The 20,347-nt window shown below is 54.6% G+C and overlaps 1 protein-coding gene, 1 long non-coding RNA gene and 1 other non-coding gene across 3 annotated transcripts; 1 reads left to right on the top strand and 2 right to left on the bottom strand.

Annotated features, from left to right (window-relative positions):
• The first annotated feature begins 127 nt into the window (after positions 1-127).
• On the top strand, positions 128-19,786 carry CNDP2 (carnosine dipeptidase 2). The gene is made up of 12 exons (XM_058691806.1): positions 128-214; positions 2,776-2,866; positions 4,488-4,631; positions 8,139-8,301; positions 10,731-10,819; positions 12,407-12,607; positions 13,667-13,751; positions 14,936-15,096; positions 16,894-17,058; positions 17,954-18,095; positions 18,275-18,422; positions 19,235-19,786. The coding sequence occupies exons 2-12, from the start codon at positions 2,807-2,809 to the stop codon at positions 19,302-19,304; spliced, it is 1,428 nt and encodes a 475-aa protein (XP_058547789.1). The 5' UTR covers positions 128-214; positions 2,776-2,806; the 3' UTR covers positions 19,305-19,786.
• TRNAG-GCC (transfer RNA glycine (anticodon GCC)) lies at positions 5,731-5,801 on the bottom strand. Its single transcript has one exon. It is a non-coding gene; the product is annotated as a tRNA-Gly (tRNA).
• LOC131489906 (uncharacterized) lies at positions 6,346-8,693 on the bottom strand. The gene is made up of 2 exons (XR_009250813.1): positions 8,481-8,693; positions 6,346-7,513 (listed from the first exon to the last, which is right to left on the bottom strand). It is a non-coding gene; the product is annotated as an uncharacterized LOC131489906 (long non-coding RNA).
• Positions 19,787-20,347: the final 561 nt, after the last annotated feature.

Here is a 20,347-nt window from a genome sequence, read left to right as displayed (position 1 = left end):
TGATTGGTGGGTGGAGAGGCGTGGGGCGGGGCGACGCCAGCTCCCCTAGGAGCTCGAAGGTTGGTGGGCGGGACGGTGGAGGGGCGGGGCGACGCCGGCACTCCGGAAGAGGCCGGGGATTGGTGGGCGGGGCGGCGGGGCGGCGGGAGGCGGTCCCGCGCCGGGGGCGTGACTGGGCACGTGGTACGGAACCGGCGCTGCTGCAGCTGAGGGGGTAAGCGGTCTGGACGGGCCGGGCCGGGCGGTCCTCGGAGGGGGCGGATGGGTCGCGCCTCGACGTGTGGGAGCAGGGACCGAGGTCCCCGGGGGAGTGGTGGCCGGGAGCCCCGACTTGGAGAGGCCTGGCCCGCCGCCTGGTGCGCGTGGCCAGTAGGGACCGGGAGAGAGGGTACCGCGGTTAAAAGAAGGCCCTCGCGGGGACCCGGCGCGCTGCGGGCGGCGGGCAAGACGCGCAGAAGACCGCTCAATCACTTCCTCCTGACGAGGCCCCCAAAAAACTCAAGGCTCTCTTTCTCCCCTGGAGCCTTTAGGTCGATGTTGCTGGCCGGCCGGGGCCCGGGGTCAGGGGTCCTTAGGGTCAGACTTTCAGGCGGGTATGAGGCGGTCGGCTCAGTCTTGCTCTCGGCTTCAATTTCCCCATGTGCAAACTGGGGGTGGTTCTGTCCTCGGGCGGCCCCCCGCGGCATGGGTGGGGTCCCGGACGGTCATCGTGCTGACCTGGTGTCACGAGCTGGAGAACATGAGAGACAAGGACTGGGACACCCGTAGGTGTTGCCGGGTGGTTCCAGCTGCCACTAGCTTCATTGTTTAAGTGATGGCACTCCCCGGGAAAGTTAGAGATCCTGGCATTTATTCTGAAAGCATAATATTTTCTCTTGTTCACTCCCACACAGCGCTTTTACCTTCACAAGTGGGGTTCAGCAGGGCATGTCAAAGGGGTCCCATCTTTAATGGTTTCCGGTCTGGATGGGGAAGAGAGGCAGGTTGGGACAGGAACTCCTAGAACTGTGAGCGGGAGCGAGAAAATGGCCCTGGCCTGACCTCCTTTGACCAGATTAGGAATTCAGAGAAGCATTTGCTTTTCAGGCAGCCCTGGTGACTTGGCATGGAGAGCTGAACAATCTGATCTCTGTTCCGTCTTGGGTAAAAGTGCGACTTAGGCAGATATATCTCTGCCTTAGCTGGAAGGTGGTTGTTCATTTTGACCGCAAAGAATATTAGTGAGAAGATCCCACAGTGAGCTTGGGGTTTCTGGTATTTCATAACCAGGAACCCAAATGAAAAGCACCCAGTGTAGCATATGGTCCTAGATAGCTTCCCAGTTTACATGATTGGTGACAGATAGATGGAAATTTGACTTATTTATGCTCATGAAATGCCTCTCCAGCATTTGTGGACTGACTTGTGTTTCTTTTTTTTTTTTTTTTTTTTTTTTTTTTAATTTTTTTATTTTTGGGACAGAGAGAGGCAGAGCATGAACGGGAGAGGGGCAGAGAGAGAGGGAGACACAGAATCGGAAACAGGCTCCAGGCTCCGAGCCATCAGCCCAGAGCCTGACGCGGGGCTCGAACTCACGGACCGCGAGATCGTGACCTGGCTGAAGTCGGACGCTTAACCGACTGCGCCACCCAGGCTCCCCTGACTTGTGTTTCAGATCAAAGCCTCAGGGGCAGCAGTCTTAGGTGGCTGGGAGGTGTGTAAATATTTTATGCGCTGAGAACTACGTAGCTGGAGCTGGCTGTTCTGAAATCATAGAAATCATACAGCACAGCTGGGGCATCTTTCTGTTTGCTAAGCAGCCGCCAGGCCTCATGTCATGGTATAGAGTCACTGCTGTGTTTAGCAATCACTTTGGAATCCTCTACCAAGAAAAAACTACTCTTCGACTGCAGTGTGTCAGTACACAGGCATTTAGAACTACCTGGATGTGACAGGACCTCGTCACTACTGCTGCATTTCTGAGATATTTGGTGTGACTTGTGATGCTTCTGGCCAGTCTTGCCACTTGATGGAATTTGAAATGTCAGTTGAGGGAAGGAGAGGGAACCGATTTTGAAAGTCCCCAAACCAGAATCCTTTTGTTCCCTGCTCATTCCCATCTTTAGACGGCTGGTCAAATGAGTTCCTTTCCCCTGTATGTGTTTGTGTGGCAGAGCAGGATGTGTCTCACACATGAGAAGCTGGGTGTTGGAAAATGCACTCTGGAGGGGGGCTGAGTTCCATGGAAGTTTCTTAATCAGGCCTGTGTGGAGGTTTCACATGTTGCCTTTGACCATTTCTGGGCTCAGATTATCAACTTTTTAAATCGGACTTTCTTTGCCTTGGGTTTTGATTGTTGTGTTGTGGCTTTGTGACAGTAACAGACAGGAAGTGACACTTTTGCTGCAGTCTTTGGAGTGATTATTTTGTCTGTGGTGGTAGTAAGTGGGAAGTTCAGTGCATGCTTTAGAAAAATCTTAAGTGCTGATAAATCAGTGTTACTGGGAGCTGCCTACTTTTGATTTTCATCAGATTGTCTTCAACTCAGGCCCTTCCTTCAGTTAACTATCTTTTTTGGCCCACAATTTTGTGCACACGTTCCTTCTGAGAAAGGAATTGGGAGATCACCCTGAGCCTCTCACTGCTTGTGTGTGCACTGTAATCACTTCCTGGAGGCCTCGTGATGGCTGCGAGGGTGGAGTAGAGCTTAACTGCCTCTTCAACAAGTGCCGTCCTGGCCCACTGCTCAGTCAGACCCATCTACAGGCAGGACGGACAGGTTGTGTTTCCTTCCAGGAACCTGTAAGGCCCACGATTTGGTTGAAAGATGTCGGCCCTCACTACCCTGTTTAAGTATGTTGATGAAAATCAGGATCGCTACATTAAGGTAAGAGAATATTTATTCCAGTAAACGTTAAAATTAGGTTTAATCCAGTGGGGTTCAGAGAAACTGTCAAGAAGCAAATATAAGCTATGCCTTTTATTTATTTATTTACTTATTTATTTTGGTTTGTTTATTGAGGGAGAGAGAGAGCAAGCATGAGTGGGGGAGGGACAGAGAGAGGGAGAGAGAATCCCAAGCAGGCTCTGCACTGACAGCAAAGAGCCTGCCTGACATGGGGCTCGAGCTCATGAGCCATGAGATCATGAGCTGAGCTGAAATCAAGAGTCGGATGCTTAACTGACTGAGCCACCCAGGCACCCCGGAGCCATGCCATTTATATCAAGCATTAAAAATATCATGTAGGCACAGGTGCCTGGGGGGCTCAGTCAGTTAAGTGTCCAACTTCAGTTCAGGTCATGATCTCGCAGTTTGTGTGTTCGAACCCTGTGTCAGGCTGACAGCTCCCAGCCTGGAGCCTGCTTCAGATTCTGTGTCTCCCTCTCTGTCTGCCCCTCCCCTGCTTATGCTCTGTCTCTCAAAAATAAATGTTAAAAAAATTTTTTTTTTTTAAATTTTGTGTAGACAGAGTGAGACAAATACTGTGTGATCTCATATATATGTGGAATCTTAAAAAGTAGAATGTGGAGAAACAAAGTGGAATGGTGGTTGCTGGGAGTTGGGGGGGGGGAATGGGGAGATACCAGTCAAAGGGATCAAGCTTTCAGTTATGAGATAAGTAGTTCCAGGGACTGAATGTACAGCAGGGTGACTGTAGTTAATAATACTGTGTTCTGTACTGAAAATTTGCTGAGAGCTTCCAGAGTTCTTGACACACACACACACACACACACACACACACACACACACACACAAATGGTAACCTAAAATGTATTATTTAGAGGTCTTCTCCTCTACCTTCTCATCACATTATGCAAGTTACCCTTTAGTGTTTGACAGAAAGTCTTTATATATATATATGTTCATAGAAGTAGAAGAGCTCATCTGACATTTTTGTTTAATCTCTGCATGCAAATTCTTGTAGTAGATACAGACTAAAGAACTTTAACTTATTTTTTTTTGCATTTAGTCTGTTTTAAATGAGTCAGTAATGTTATAAGTTCATCTGTTTCTTGACATGAATTTAAAGAATTGTGCTTTAAAGTTATTCTTGGAAGACACATTTCAGATGAAATCTGTAGTTCTCATTCTAAAAATTATACTTTAAAGAATTTGGCCGTTGTCAGCCTGGATAATAAGCTGACCTGGACTGTGAAGATGTTGTTTCTGTATGTTTCAGCTTTAATTTTGTTAGACTCGGACATAAACTTACTTATGGAACTTTGTGCATTTTACATTCATCTCGTGCTTAATGGTTAAAAATACACATTCTGACTTTTTTCTGCTATTAAGCTGTAGTTCGTGAAACAATACAGTTTTTAAAAATCTTAAACAAAAAAACCAGTGAGGTAGCTCTTCTCTTTTACATGTAGCCGTCACGTTTAAATGGAGTGGCCACAGGTAGGAAGTCAACTTGGCGTCCTCGAAACCTGGCAAAATCACGACTACCTTTCTTCCTTAAGGGGCACCTTTTCACAGTCCCTTTTTGCTGATCATCCCCAAACAGAAACTCGCGGAATGGGTGGCCATCCAGAGTGTATCTGCGTGGCCCGAGAAGAGAGGTGAAATCAGGCGGATGCTGGAGGTCGCTGCGGCGGACATCAAGCAGCTGGGGGGCTCTGTGGAACTGGCAGATATTGGGAAACAGAAGGTAAGGGGCCGGCACCTGGGAGTTACAGAACCCTGGGGAGCAGGTCTGCCTGAGGGGTTGGTAGGACTCAGCACATTCTGAAGCCATCTTGCTTCAGGTAATCTGCTTGTCTTTAAAACAAACGGGAAAGGCCCGATTTGGGTACTAAACTGTGTGATTCCCTCAGTTGGATTGGGGCAAAGCTTTTGTAACACTCGGCATTTCTCTCCAGGTGGCAGAGCTGTTGAGGTTACTTAGAAATACATTAATGTAATGGCCACTCTTAGAAGACAGTGGGGACCCCCCCCCCCCCCGCCCCAGCAGAAAGCAGCCTGCATTCAAACCAGGCAGCCACATGCTACCCACGTAGGTGTAGAAGTAACGAAGCTTCCCGCTCACTACACTGTGTCCCCTGGCATCCCAGGGAGTAGAAACGGCACTTTTTTAATGACTCGGTTCCTGAAAACGAGCACCTTTGTATGGGGGCTGGGGGCCCGGCTGCATTTTCGTCAGGATTCTGACAGATGAAATCGGTTCGTTTTCTTCCTAACTTGAACAAACAGCCTCACTTCGTGGAACATTATTCCACTTTTTAGTTTCAGGTGATTTCAAGTCCCATGGTAATGCCATATTTCATAAGTTTGTAATATTCTTTTTTTTTTTTTTTTTTTTTACATTTTATTTATTTTTGCTTTTTTTTTTACATTTATTTATTTTTAATAGACATAGACAGAGCACAAGTGGGGGAGGGGCAGAGAGAGAAGGAGACATAGAATCTGAAGCAGGCTCCAGGCTCCAAGCTGTCAGCACAGAGCCCGACGCGGGGCTCGAACTCACCAGCCGTGAGATGATGGCCCGAGCCAAAGTCAGATGCCTAACAGACTGAGCCACCCAGGCGCCCCAACATTTTATTTATTTTTGAGAGAGAGACAGACAGAGCACAAGTGGGGGAGGGGCAGAGAGAGAGAGGGAGACACAGAATCCGAAGCAGGCCCCAGGGTCCGAACTGTCAGCACAGAGCCTGATGCGGGGCTCTAACCCGTGAACCGTGAGATCATGACCTGAGCTGAAGTCAGTTGCTTAACCAACTGAGCCACCCAGGTGCCCCAAAGACGAAGGCTGCATTGGCCGGGAATTGAACCTGGGCTTCCCGCGTGGCAGGCAAGAATTCTACCACTGAACCACCAATGCCCCATTGTAATATTCTTTTATACTGCACAGTGTGACAGGGTTGGCTTTTCTCGGTTCTCTTGCTTGATGATCTAAGTGTCCGGTGGTATCATAATCTCGGGGTTTTGTGTGGACATTCAGCCCCGTCCGGTCTTTTCACAAATGGAAGAACCCAGAGGCCCAGATGGGCTGTGTCTCTTCAGGGAACCCGCAGTCAGGTCATGACAAAGGAGATTCACACGTGGGCCTCCTGATTCCCAGTCCAGTATCGTATCTTTGAGATTTCTTTTGACAACAGATGTAATTGTTGATTTAAGATACACTGCATCTTCCCAGCACTTTTCCCCACTTGTGAGAGGATAAATCAAGTTTCTTTGTGTCATTTTCTTTTAGAAGCATAATTGACCACTCCCTTACCTTTTTTCCCAACATGTTAAAAAAAATCTAGGTGGTGAATACTTTGTAAGGGTCGGTTCATTACAATAGATTGATTCTATTTAATGTTGGTGTTACAGCGCATTCCTAAAGAAAGGGTGTCCACAAAACACAAATGACTGCTACGCTCTTGAATTACATAAGACCTGTTTTTATCAAGGAACTGACAGATTGCACCACTGTTAGAAAAGTTCTCCATAGATTCTGGGGGCTTCTCTCCCCATGAGTCCACTGGGCAGCAGTGTTCTGTTTCTTAGGAAGCCAGGAGGCTTGGGGCGGGTCTGAAGGTGGAGTTGGATGTCTTGCGTACGTGCAGAAGCTGGAGCGTCCCCAGGCTTCTGGGGGAGAGGTGACGTTTGGAGGGAGCCCGGGTCCTAGTGCCGGACCTCAGAGCACGGGTCCCTGGCGGGTGAGGCTTGAGGGCGGGCACGGACGGTGGGAAGGGCCGACGTGGGGCTCTTTGGCATGGGGCTCGCTGCTGAGGCTGGCTCAGGCCACGTCATGTCGGGCCCGTCTGCTGCCTGGGCGGTAGGATGGGAAGGGTGCCTGGCCGGTAGCTGTGGGGGACCTGGTCACCGAGGGCCTGACCTCCTGACAGAAGTGCTCAGGAAATGGGACAGTCGTGGTCCCTGAGCAAGAAGTGGCGTGAGGGAAGAAGTGAACAAAGTGCACAGCACGGCACGCGACCCGCTGGGTGCCGGTGCGGTGAGCCTGAGGGCTGGGAGCTGGACCCACGTGGTGGCTGTGGGGCTGGGGCGGGAGTGGGGAGACACGTGCGGTCCTTGTCGAAGGCTTCTGCCCAGGCAGGTTCTCTGGTAGAGGATAACGTGGTATCCCTGTAAACCCTGGACTGTGTTTCTCAGCCAGACTTTATTCTTTCACGTTCTGGGAAGTTAGGGACATCCCGACAGAGTTTGCAACTTGCAACATGAATTTCGGTATAAATTTATCTATGGGCCCAAATGGCATCCTTGAGAATGGTAAACTATTGAGCATTTCAGCTGTACTGAGTAGAAATTTATTTAGAGAAAATCTGTCATTTGAAAGTCATTATTTTTCTGAGGCCAGCTGAGGGCCGGATGCAAGTAGTGTCACACGTCCCGTGTGACCAGGGTGGTGAGTCCGAGGAACGATTCTTTGCCTCTCAGGGGTGTGGCTGTCCTTCCGTACTGGTGCGTGAACCCGGCCCTGGGGGCGGTTCATGTGGGTAAGCGACCTTGGTTCCCAGGCTGCGCATGGGTACTGCAGGGTCGCCAAGAGTTACGAGTTGAGAGTTGAGCATTTATGAGCGGGGTGCACTGGAAAGACAAAAAGACAAATCGTACAAGAATTCCAGCAGCCCGGCATGGTCCCCAAGGGGCGTGTCCACTTAGTGCCGTGACTGATACCCTGTCCCCTGTTCTTGCGAGGCTGTGGGACGCCGATTAGGCTTGGGAGGAAGCCGAAAGGGGGCTCCAGCTCCCACTGCCCGCGTTAATATGACTTGCTGTGGATTCCGCTCCCTTCTGTCCTGGTCTGCGTCCTTTCCCGTGCATAACTGTGACCCACGTGCGGAGCTTCAAACCCGTCTCCCGCTTGAAGACGGTAGTAGTTTTCCTCCTTAGTTTGGAAAATAATGAGCTAAGTTGTATCCCAAGCATGGCCTTCATGATATGTTTTGTCAATATAGACGCTTAAAAAAGTCAGCTTTGAAAAATTCACCAAACTCCCTGTGGTTGGCAAACATTATGTGGCCTAAGTGCTGTGGATTATGGGAAAGTAATTTGTTGTTAACTGATGCAGTTGAGCAATGTGTTCTTAAACTCTATAATGAAGGTTGATAAGAACAGGTAAAAATTCTCACGGTACTTTAATGGTATCTCCCATAAGCACCGAATTTTTGAAACAATGGCTGTCCTCTGTTGCTTCCTTCTCGTCTCTTAGCTCCTTGATGGGTCCGAGATACCACTTCCTCCCGTTCTACTCGGCAAGCTGGGCTCCGACCCCCGGAAGAAAACCGTGTGTATTTATGGACATCTGGACGTGCAGCCGGCAGCCCTCGAGGACGGCTGGGATAGCGAGCCCTTCACCCTGGTGGAACGCGACGGTGAGGGACGCTTTCCTCTAGCAGGGGAAGGGGAAGCATCTGGAGAAGCCTCTCTACTCTCTTGCCTCAGAAAGATAACTTGTTTTCTTTCCAGAGCAAGCCGTGTTCACATCACCTAGCAATTGGGTTCTGGAAGTTCCACACATGTGCACCAGTCATTGAAACATCAGAAAGCTTACCTGTCCTCGTGGAGAGGAGTATTTGTAGCCTGGGGTCTGTCGGACTTCTTCCCTTGCTGATATTTTCTCAGAAAACGTGTTCTGAATTCAGGCTTGCAGCCCTCAAAAACCTGCAGTCTGATACCTAACCCGGCATGCGGCTGCTTCCCGGGTGTGTTTCAGCAGCTGTGCGCTGGGACAGTAGGGAAGCACTGGTCTCTGCCCAAGCCCTGCCTCCCGTGGCAAGGGACATAACAGTCACTCAGTAATCGTCAGTGGGTGCCGCCCCGGCCACGTGCCCACAGGCACTTGACCGTCTTTACCGAGGACCCACCTCAGGCCGGCCTCTTTCTTCCTGTCCCTGTCCGGTATAAAGGTTGTTCGTGCACTCATTCCTGAGCTTCCCTGTCTCCATACTTGGCCATCTCTGGCCAGAGGAAAAAGCCCTTTCATTTGTACCTGGCCCCCTGGGGCAAAGTCCAGACCGTCTTTCATCAGAGCCCTTCTCACTGGATGCGTTAAGTTTCTGTTCAGACCTTTCCCCGGCTCAGTGTCAGCCGTGTTCATTACTGTGCACACTTGAGGAACCTTTTCACTTAGAGCAGCATCTCTGAGGAGACCCAGTTCCGCACGGCAGTCGCTATCGCGGTGCAGTTGTGACTTGCTGTTCGGCTTCTCTCGAGCGTCAGACCCACACATCTGCGGGCCGTTCCGCTTGCCACTGTCCGGAACACAATTCCGTGTCTTTGCTCTCCGGCCTGCCCTTCCCCCTTGTTCCCTCTGTCACCGTCTCCCCCGCCACACGCACCGGAAACCTGGCCGGTACCCCCCCTGCTTGCACACGCCCCGGTGCCTGCTGGGCCTTCTCCCCGGCCACCGCTCTTGCCCTGTTGAACGCTCTCCCGTGGCTTGTTGACGTTGTGGGTCCTGCCCCCCTCTTCTTCCTGCCACGTGATGACTGCAGCGTCGTGATGTGTCTGTCCCGACACCTCTCCGGAGACTCCATGGCTCTTCGGCCTCCCCCCCCTCCCCCCACCCCCGTCTGCCCCTCATGGCTCCTCACCTGCGCCACGGGAACACCTGCTTGTGCATCGGCGCTGGCGTGTGAGGCCTCCCACTCGGCCTGTCCCCGGTTCTGACACACAGAGCGGCGCCCTCGGCGGAGTCCCGGGCGTGGGTGAAGCCGCACCAGCTCCTCACCTTGCGGTCGGCTGGTGGTGACCTGTGTCGCCTCGTCGGGGCCGGGGCCTGGAGGGAGGGAGCACGGCGCCTCCGTGCACCTTTGTCCAGCGCCTTCTGGCTCGTCGGAGTGATGCACTCAGTGCTTGTCGCGGGAACAAGGATGCTTTTCGGGAGGGCTCTGCGGCTGTCGCGAAAAGCCGGTTTAGTTGAAAAAAGAAATTCCCAGGGTGGTGATGGCTTGAAGCCTCGCGCCGCTTCGGGGTGGTCACGCTGAACGTGTCCAACACTAAAAGCAAGCCGAGGATGAGGAAGTCAGAGAACTGACTGCTCAGCACAGACCAGGCCAGAGAGGGGCTGAGCCTCAGCCCGCCCTCGCTGGACTGCCGTCCTTCCTCTGTCCTGGCCTCCCTGTGCCGAGCTCTACACCGTGTGACAGGGGCAGGAGGAGGGTCTGAGCTTGATTCCCCAGTGTCCGTGGTGGCAGGCAGTGCCCAGCCCAGCCACCTCCCTCTGTAAGGGGGCCCAGGAGCGAGTGTGCAGCGGGGGGGTGGGTCCTGTGACTGATTTCACGGAGGAGAGGCAATACTGTGTCCTCTGGTTTTCCAAGTGATGGCCTGGAGAAGTGAAGAGTAAACATGTTCCTTCCTTTACCAAATGAGGGTGAGGGAGACGGCTCTCTCTCGATGACGGTGCACCATGGGTCCTACATATGACCACTTCGCCTACCCTTACTGCTGCCCGGTGGTCGTGGAAGTAGATTTTCAGGAGCTGGCCGGCTGGTAGTGACCTCCTGGGGCTGGGCCCGCAGTCCACGCCCCGGGTCAGGAGGAACGTGAGCGCTAACTGCTGTGTCTGCGGAAGAAGGGGAGGGGAGCGTGGGGGCGTCCACGTGGCTTGCTCTTAGATCATAGCGAATCCTAATCGAATTTCGGATGGAGACGCGGGGCTCTTGATAGAACGAAAACAGGGCGCCTGGTTCGAAGAGGGGCTGCGCGTGGCACACGAAGATGCTATCGGATGAGCTCCAGAAACGCACTTTCTTTTCTATTTCAGTGTGATCGTAACCGAATTTGCTGATTGCTGTTCTAGGCAAATTGTATGGGAGAGGCGCAACCGATGATAAGGGGCCGGTGGCCGGCTGGCTGAATGCCCTGGAAGCCTTCCAGAAAACGAATCAGGTACTTGAGCCATGTCTCACTGGCTCCGTCAGAGCGGTACAAAGCAGGGCCGTCTGTTTCTAGAACCGCCTGTGAAGATCAAAGGTCACCGGGATCGGAGAAAGCAAGGTTCCCCGAGACCGTATTAGCAGTTGGATCAGATTTAAGATTATAATTGTTTTCCAGCTTTAGGAATTGTTAATGGTTTTACAGTTGTTCAGAGGTCATACTCCTGATGACTCGGCAGGAATCCAGCCAGCACCTGAACTTTGAGTTTTCAGCTGTAGGTTCCATCTCTGAGAGGGCTCACCGACGGGCCGTGACTTGGGCTCCGTGGTCGTGGGCAACCCCTGTCTCTCTCAGGGTGGTTTTTATCTTCCTGAGAAATTTTTAGCTTTTGAAATATATTCCCTTAACTGTGAAATACCTTCTCCTTGTCTAAAGTTTAGAAAAGTAGAGAGGAAAAAGGTCCTAGAATCTCAGCTGTCCAAAGTTTTTTGTTTTGTTGCTTTTTGATCTTTTCAGCTATTTTTAACCTAATCTCGATCAGTGTGTATAGAGCGTTCTTGCGGCTTGGTCTATCCCGTGTCCTGATAAAATGAGAATAATGAGACAAGCATTTTTGTCAGAGGGTACAGTGGTAGATCTGGGAAGGGTCTGGGACTCCCCGGTCCCAGTTGTCATTTTGCACAGGAGGGAGCTGAGGCCCAGAGCCTCGGACTGGCTGGGCTCAGGGACTGGAAAGGCTCTCCTTCCTCCGGGGTCCTTCGGGATCTGGGGGTGACCGCGGGGAGCGTGGCCGTGTGCGGCCGCCGGAGCAGCGCCACTTAACAGTCGTTCCACCTGCCAGCGTCCCAGGAAAGATTTCGATTGAGAGACAGAAGCAGGGGAAGCGAGGTAGCTGGTGCAGAGTGCTGTTTGGGGGCAGTTCTGAACCAGGACTCCATGGATTTGCATCCACGTGGGGCTCTGCCTTTTGTAGCCTGTGTGACCTTTGGCAGGTCACGTCACTCGGATGCCGCTTCATTTTCCCATCTGTGGAAGGGCCGCCTTCCTCACTGCACAGCGCTGGGGAGACCTGGAAAACTGGAGAGCAGGCGTCAGGGAGGCCACGTCTTATGGTTACCATCTGCTCTTCGGGGAAAGGGCCTGTCAGCGTGTGGAGAGTGGGGGTCCTAGTGCAGAGCACCTGTGAATGGGAACAGTGCGTGGGTGGTGACTGGTGACTGACGCCGTGGAGACTGGTTTTCTGTGGGTCACGGCCTGTGTTGTAGAGAGAGCAGCTCAGGCTTCCCTGGAGACGCCTGATTCACGCTGGGTGAGCGCAGACGTCCCCGGGAATAGGAAGTGTGGTCGCACTGTGGCATCCTCGGAAGGAGTCTTCCAGGTGGGGGTGGCTGGGTCCATGCTTGTCCCCCGACAGCCCGGCACCTGAGGGCGGAGGGTGGCTGCAGGGCACACACAGCCTGCCCGAGTGGTGGGTCTGGGGGAAGTTGAGTATTTGAGATTTGTGATTTCAAAGCGTTCGGTGACTTCGGCCTTTTGTGTCTAAGAAGAAACAGCGCCTGAGACCTGAATGCCTCCTAGTGCTCGTTTTCCCGTCCACAGGAGATCCCGGTCAACGTCCGATTCTGTCTAGAGGGCATGGAGGAGTCGGGCTCGGAAGGCCTGGATGAGCTGATATTTTCGCGGAAGGACACATTCTTTAAAGACGTGGATTACGTGTGCATTTCTGACAACTACTGGCTGGGAAAGAAGAAGCCGTGCATCACATACGGTCTCAGGGGCATTTGCTACTTTTTCATTGAGGTATCGTGTAGAGCTCTACGTGTTTGTGGTGTTTCTTCCCAACCCGTAGGCCCCCTTGCCCTTGCGTAGCCCCCGGTGCGTGGGTCCCAGGAAGGGAGCCATGCGCGTGATGGAGGAGCACAGAGCCTTCTCGGCGTCTAGTTGTTAACGTGACACGACTTGGCGCTTCTCCGGGCACGGACGGCACTCAGAAGTCAGTTTCACCCAACTTGCAGCTAGGGGGTGTTTGCAGGATCGCCTCGGAGCAGTCGGGGAAAGATAACTGGTAGGTCGTTTAGGAAGATTGGCTCGTGCAAAGCATTTTAGAAAGACTTTGAAAAGTCAAGATGTCCCCTCAGGCCCTGCCTGGAACGGAGGTCTTGAGGGAACTGGGTCGTTTCACTAGACATCGAAGCCGCCGAAGCCGCCGGGCGCAGGGGCGGGGCGGGAAGGCCCGGGCAGCTGAGCCCGGGTGCCATCCGCGGATGAGGTGCCTGGCACGTGGGGTGAACTGGTTCCCGTGAGGGAGTGTTTTGTGGGCCGAAGATGCCAGAGTGGCCATCACTGCTGCCCTGAGCGCTTGGTCTCCCCAGACTGCTTCCCGGGTGGCCGGAGCAAGAACCCTCTGGCCGACAGCCAGATGCTCCCACCTCACCGCTTTACAGGTGTGAAGGCGCAGGCCTGGCGAGGCCTGAAACCTGCCCCTGCCCGCACGTTAGTGGAGGGGTGGGGGTGCGGCGGGCGGGGTCTGGTCCCGGGTCCTCAGGCTCAAGGTCCTTGCCGCTGCTGTTCGTGTTGGTGTTCCCTTTCAGCAGAAAGGCGCGGGGTCCCTGCGAAGCCTCGGGAGAGGGCTCTGGGTGCTCAGGGAGCTGGCCGGCGGCGCTCCCCCCACCCGTGGCCAACGTGGCCCGGAGCGCCGTCTTGTCCCGCTGCCGGAGTGTTGTCATTTGGGAAATGCCTTGCTTTGCCCCTGGAGGGAGCAGATCGCAGTCTTGAAAACTGTCGGGTCTCGTGACTGTCGCGTGCTGAGGATGAGCTCCCACCAAGCTGCAAGTGGAGGGGTCTCTTGTGTCCGTGCAGGTGGAGTGCAGCGACAAAGACCTGCATTCTGGCGTGTACGGAGGCTCGGTGCACGAGGCCATGACAGATCTCATCTTGCTGATGGGTGAGCACGGTTCCCGCCACTCCCTGCGGACGTGGGAGAGAAGTTGGAGGGGCCTTGTTTCCAGGCTGTCCCCAGCATTTGGTGCTTGTCACCACCCTTTATGGTCCACTTTCCTCTCTTTCCCTCTTGCTCCCTCCCGCTGCTCCCTGTTCCTTTAAAAGATGGACACGCTTCATTTCTGCCCCTGTCTCCCTTGACCCCCTCGAGTGTTGCCTGCCTGGCCCCTGAGACCCGACTGGGGCAGACCCTGGCTTCGCCAGGCCCTGTGGGAGCCGTCCCTTAGGATCACTTGACCATCCTTCCGCTGGACACGGCTGTGTTTCCTGCCCCTCGGAGGGCACCCCCTCAGCGTGTTTTATATCTTAGCGGCCCAGCGAGGGCTCCTGTGCGCTCAGCTCTGTGGGAGCGGGGCCCAGCCCAGTCCTGGTGTCCTGCCAGTTTGAGGCTGGATGTGGCTTTGCCATGATTCGGTTAAGTTCTGTCTCCTTCCCTGTCAGCCTCTCCTTCCTGGGACTAGAGTCTACTCTGTTCTACTTGTCTTCTTCCTCCTTTTTTATATAAATTTTTTTTTAAGTTTTTAAATTTATTTTGAGAGGGAGAGACAGAGCGCGAGCAGGGGAGGGGCAGAGGGAGAGGGGGAGAGAGGGAGAATCCTAAGCAGGTTCTGAGCTGTCAGCACAGAGCCTAATGTGGGGCTCGAACTCACAAACCATGAGATCAGACCTGAGCTGAAGCCCAGAGTCGGATGTTCACCCGCCTGAGCCACCCAGGCGCCCCTGCTTGTCTTCCTCCTTAGCTTGGGAGCAGCTAGTTTCTTGTGGAACATGTATTAAAAAAGAAATGTTGGCTAGCATAGTGGCTTTTACAGGTAGCCTGCTGGAGGCAGTCTGTTCCGTGTGTATCCTGGTCTGTGACTGTGGACGCGTCACCTGCCCTTCAGTGTCTCGGTGTCCTTGCGTTAAAATGGGAAGGTGATGCTGCTCACCTCACTGCGTTGTTGAGCTATTTAAACTATCGATGATCACACGTGCCTAGATGGTGCTTGAGCGCTCCCTCATATGTGCCCGGAAGACGGTCCTCCTCGGCCCGTGGCTGGGCAGACAGGCTCCCGCGGCGAGCACCGCCCTGTGGGAGCTGCCTGCCTGCCTGCCTGCCGAGCGCTCCTCCTCTGTGTGCCCTTCCAGGCTCTCTGATGGACAAGAAGGGAAAGATCCTCATCCCAGGCATCAGTGAGGCGGTGGCCCCCGTGACCGAGGAGGAGCTGGCACTCTACGACAAGATCGACTTTGACCTGGACGAGTACACCAGGGACGTGGGGGCAGAGACTCTGCTGCACGGGTGCAAGGTGCTGCCCCCCCACCCCCCACCGCCTCAGCCCATCCGTCCGCAAGGCCTCCCGACATGCCCTGCCCAGGGGACCCCGGTGGGAAGGAGCCCGAGGTGCTGGCAAAGACCTGGACAGGTCCTTGTGTCCTGGAGCCCTCGGTTGGTGCAGATGCTGGAAAGTGGCACATTTTCGGGCTTGGAATTAGGAGGTTTTTACAAAAGTCACACGATGGCTTTTGACGACTTAGGAGCTATAGAATGTGCAGGGAGAACACATAGTGGCAGGGCTTTTGCCTTATTTGCATTTGTTGGATAATTTTTACCTCTGGGCCCAGGGATGACCCAAGGCATACCTGATAGCCGGGTGCCATGGTGGAAACCGTTTGCACAGAATGGTCACTTAACTCTTAGGAGAAAACCGTGTTACCATATTTCTTCTTAGTCGGGGTACGTCTGATTTAGCCAACGTGAGTTGGACTGCAGCAACAGACCCCGGGTTGCACGAGGAGTGTGGCCAGGCTCAGCCCATGAGTTTCACCTCTCCAGGAGACAGATGGGCGAGGGAGCGTCAAAGGGTGTGGAGGCCACTCCGAGGTCTGCGGCGCGGTGCGCCTGGGAGGGGTGAGGCCCGAGGGGTGAGCGGCAGAGCAGGGCACGGGCGAGGCAAGCTGTCTGGGAGGAGGGCTGGCCAGAGGAGGACGGAGAAGGCCGGGCGAGCAGGCCTGTGATGTGCTGAGGAGCTCACGTGCTCTCCGGGAAGATGACGGACGCGGTGGTTTTGGGCAGAGGGACGGGCTGATCAGACCTCACTTGAGGGCAGACCGTGGCAGAGGCTCTACGGGTTTGGAGCTGGGGCCGTGGGGTGGGGAGACCAGTCGTGCTGCTGCGGGGGGGAGCCTGCAGCTGGTGTCGTGGGGACGGGAGGGGCGCAGAGGTACCTTGGGCACAGGCACCACAGAGTCAGTGGGTCGGAGCGGAGGCGGGGCAGCTGGCGGTTGGGTCCTGAGGCCAGGGGACATTAGTCTGGGGGGGGGGGTGGGGGCGAGCCTGGAAAAGTGGGGCTCTGAGCAGATTTCTGTTTCCTCCTGCCGCCTTCTGGTTAGTGTCTGTGTTTACGGAAGCAGTCTGCCTTAGGGCCAGGTATCACCTGGTCACAGACAGGAAGTCCACGCATTAGGTGGCTGTCACTGAGGAGCCCCGGGGACCCTGTCAGGTTCCTCTCTGCCAGGTGCTTGTTCAGGTGGCTGCGTGTCTGTGGTACCCGTCATACGTTTGGGAGATGGGGGCTGCTTTGTGCCAGTCCCCTTGGCAGAGGGACGATGTTTGTCTGTGGTCACTGGGCCCAGGAGACAGTGGACGGTCCTGGCTTTGCTCTCCAGTAGGAACCACGGCCTCATTCTGTGCCCTGTGGGCCCAGGGCCTCGGGGCTCACAGGTGGCCTGCGTCGTGCTGCCCTCCTCCTCCCGGTTCCTAATGCTTCTGATGTCTGTGGGACTACGGCTTACCCCTGAATTCTGCGGGGCTGGCGGGAACCCCGTGGCTCTTCTAGTCTGCGGCAGCACAGAGCCACGAGGAGGCATGGAGATGCCACCCTCGAGGCCGTTCAGAGTGGCACAGTCCCCTTGTGCTGTGTCACAGCGGGTACCAGAGCGCACTGGGGCGGGCTCACCCGTCAGCCCTCTAGGGTCTCTACCTCCCGCCTGTGATCGTGCCCACCCCAGGCTGGCCGGTGACTACGGGCAACTTCCAGATGACATTGGCGTTTCCTTCGTAAGTAGGCAGTGCTGTCACCTGCCCCACTTTGCTGTTTTTGCAGAAAGACATCCTGATGCACAGATGGCGGTACCCGTCCCTCTCCCTCCACGGGATTGAAGGCGCCTTTTCTGGGTCGGGGGCCAAGACTGTGATCCCTAGGAAAGTGGTGGGCAAGTTCTCCATCAGGCTCGTGCCGAACATGACTCCTGAAGTTGTGAGCGAGCAGGCATGTGAGGGAGCTGGGACGCCGGGAGGGGGGCTTCTGCCTCCGCGGAGACTCCGGGGGTGAAGATTCCCAGTAGGGCGCTGAGCAGCTAAAGATACAAACTCCAGACCCACACTTCCTGCTTCTTGACTCTTGCCAGCTCTGTAATTACTGAATAAGCAGTTCAGAAACTGATGAAAGATTAAAGGCCATATAAAAAGCATCACGTGTGACCTTTGTCACTGCTGAGGCATGCTAAAACCTGACCTCTGACCTCATCCTAAGGCTTCAGATCCGATGCCGACTGGGCCGAGTATGTTGGGTGAGGGATCCGCAGGAGCTGTGTCTGGGCTGTGGTGAGGAGCGGAAGGGCAAGATTCTGGAAGGGGAGAATTCCAGAGGGGGGCAGATTTGGGGAGTAGGGGCCCCACCTCATCCAGGAAGATTTCCTGCAGGTAACTGAGGACTGAGATTGCCATTGGGCGTTCCACGGTCTCCACTTTTGGTCTAGATGTGATTATTATCATAAAGCAAACCAAGAGACTTCGTAAAGCCTTGATTTAAGTGTTATCATGTGGGAACATCTATGTAAAGGGTGAATTGCTTGAAATTAAAGCTTACCTTTTACCTTCAAATGGCTGGGTTTTGTTTCTTGATAAAATCCATTTTTTGTTATCACAGTTATGCTCAGCATTTAGCAGCAGAAAATGAGACCCACTGAGGCTCTTCGTAGACTAGTAGAGTCTACAGACTCTAGCACTGTAGACGTGTGCTAGGCTTATGTAGCCTAGCTGTGGACCTCTGTAGGCTTGTCATCGCCCATCGTAGATTCACTGTAGACCACTGTAGAGTAAATCTCTAGCACCGGATCAGACGCCAGGCTAATAATACATTGTGTCTCTCACTTGTGGTTCAGGTTACGAGCTACCTGACGAAGAAATTTGCTGAACTGCACAGCCCCAACAAGTTCAAGGTGTACATGGGCCACGGTGGGAAACCCTGGGTGTCGGACTTCAATCACCCTCATTACATGGCTGGGAGAAGAGCCCTGAAAACAGGTCAGACTTCTCTCTGGGGACGCAAGCAAGGGCCCCGAGGGGAGGCCGTGTGTGGGCGGGGCCCTGCCACCAGCCGACCTTGAGAGCGGGGCTGCCGGCTGCAGGCCGCACGCAGGGTCCGGACCCTGCATCTGCGGTGGGCGCCCAGCCTCACCATCTCTCCTTCTGTTCTCCCCCAGTGTTTGGTGTCGAGCCGGACTTGACCAGGGAAGGCGGCAGTATTCCTGTGACTTTGACCTTTCAGGAAGCCACAGGGAAGAATGTTATGCTGCTGCCTGTGGGCTCAGCCGATGATGGCGCCCACTCCCAGAACGAGAAACTCAACAGGTGAGGCTCTGGGTCCTCGTCCTGAACCTGGGTTCGTGTCCTCATGGCTGCCTCCTCGCTCCCCGCCTCCTCCTGTCCTGTAGCAGAGCGGGAGGGGGCGGTTTCTGTGGCCCCCCGCCTGCGGGGGAGTGAACCCTTTCGGGGGAGAGGCGGGGGGGGGCGCGGGGGGTGCTCCTGGAGGTGGTGGTTCTTCCCCAGGAGGCTCAGCCAGTGGTGTGTGTTGATCTCAGGACTTCATCTCTGGCTCCTAAAGAACCTCCGCCCTTTTCCTGTTTGGAAAATCCCAGTGTCGTTGCCGGCTGTGCTCCTGAGCCCCTTTTATGTGTTCCTGGCTTATGCAGACGTGCCGGGGGCTCTTTTAACCAACAGGGATGGAAGGTGGTCTCTGGGTTAGCGGCAGTGAGGAGCGCTCCAGGCAGGGATGACCCATGGGCATTTCGGGGTAACGGGGGTGGGCTAGTCAGGGGCGAAAACAGAGGCGAGACCCTGCTCGGAGGGCAGAAGGAGGGGCCAGAGACCTGGGTGTCAGGGCACAAGTTGGAAGCCTCTTATCCAACACACAAAAGGAGGGGCTGTGATCAAAGTAAGGCTTTTCTTATCAAGTCCTGGGTGAGGCCCCCTATACTCTGTGAGGCCGGGCCAGGACTGGTCCCTAGAGGAGCGGTTGGACTGGACCCTGCACTCGAGAACCAGGTTCTAGAGGCCAGCGGAACTAAAAACCAGGGCAGGACGGTGGGCGTCCCAGAAAATGCCGTGTGCGCGCCTGGATCTCTGGACACCAGCCGACACGATGGCTTGTTCTTCTCCGTTAGGCTTAACTACATAGAAGGAACCAAGATGCTGGCTGCGTACCTGTATGAGGTGTCTCAGCTGGAGAAGTGAGACGGCCCGTCTTCCCCGGAGCACTGCCGGAGGAGTCCCGCCCTCTGCCCCCGCCCCGTGCTCTCTTCTGATCGCTCAGGAGAACAAAGCCCATCTCTCTCCTTTCCCTCTTGTCAGTAACAGACTGGATGACAGCTGAGTTCTCAGAGGTGGTCAGCGTGAGGGGCTCTGGAAAATAGCCAAGATCTGAAAGCACACGTTCTGTGGGAGGTTCTGGTTGGCATCCAGTTGGGCTGAACAGAGGTCTGGGTGCTTTCTGTCCCATCTCTGCTTTCTGACTCAGGCTCGTGCGCACTCAGGATATTAATCGGGGGGCCACCCTTTCCGATCCCTCGCTGTTGTGCGGTTCTGTCCTTTCTCGAGACCTTAAACCGTGACTAGTGTTTCCTGTCTTCTCTTCATTATGATTCCTCAAAACCTAAGCCTAAGTGGAAGGATTCGCTGTTCTCAGTATGTGCTGCTAAATAAAAAGTAAAAACGAAGCGTCTGGGAGAGTCCCTGCCCCTGCCCTCACTCGCAGAGCACGCCGTCCTGTGCAGGGGGTGTGGGTGGCTATGTGGGCTCATGGTGGGGGGAGGGGCTCCTCACCCACCCACACGAGGAGAGCGGACTGGTGACACCAGATGTGGTTCGTTGAGCCCCACGGCCTCTCTCACCCTCACTCCTTGGGTTCTCCTCCGCAGAGCCCTCGGGTCCGGGCCCCCCCTGTTCATCTTCCCCCGGCCCACCCATAGCCCTCTGCGAGGCTGGTCCGAGGACAGCCTCTGAGGCCACTCACTCACCGTGGACACTTGTGCGGCTCGGCCCTCTGAGCCACCTCGCTCCGGGCCTTTGCGCTTTAGCTCTGGTTTCTAGTCGGGGGATAGAGCCCCATGTGGTGCGGAGGGGATGGCGTTCATCAGTGAGCATTCCAGAAGTTGTTCTGCATCTGGGGAGGCCTCCGAACTGCAGAAATCCAAAGCTTGTCCATACTGTCTTACTCCACCAACAAAAACACAACCGCCTGGCTGGTCTCCCGTAGAAAAAAGCTAGCACTTACAGGG

Source organism: Neofelis nebulosa, chromosome 11, assembly GCF_028018385.1.
Source record: "Neofelis nebulosa isolate mNeoNeb1 chromosome 11, mNeoNeb1.pri, whole genome shotgun sequence".
NCBI lineage: Eukaryota > Metazoa > Chordata > Mammalia > Carnivora > Felidae > Neofelis > Neofelis nebulosa.
This window is presented reverse-complemented; position numbering and strand designations above follow the sequence as displayed.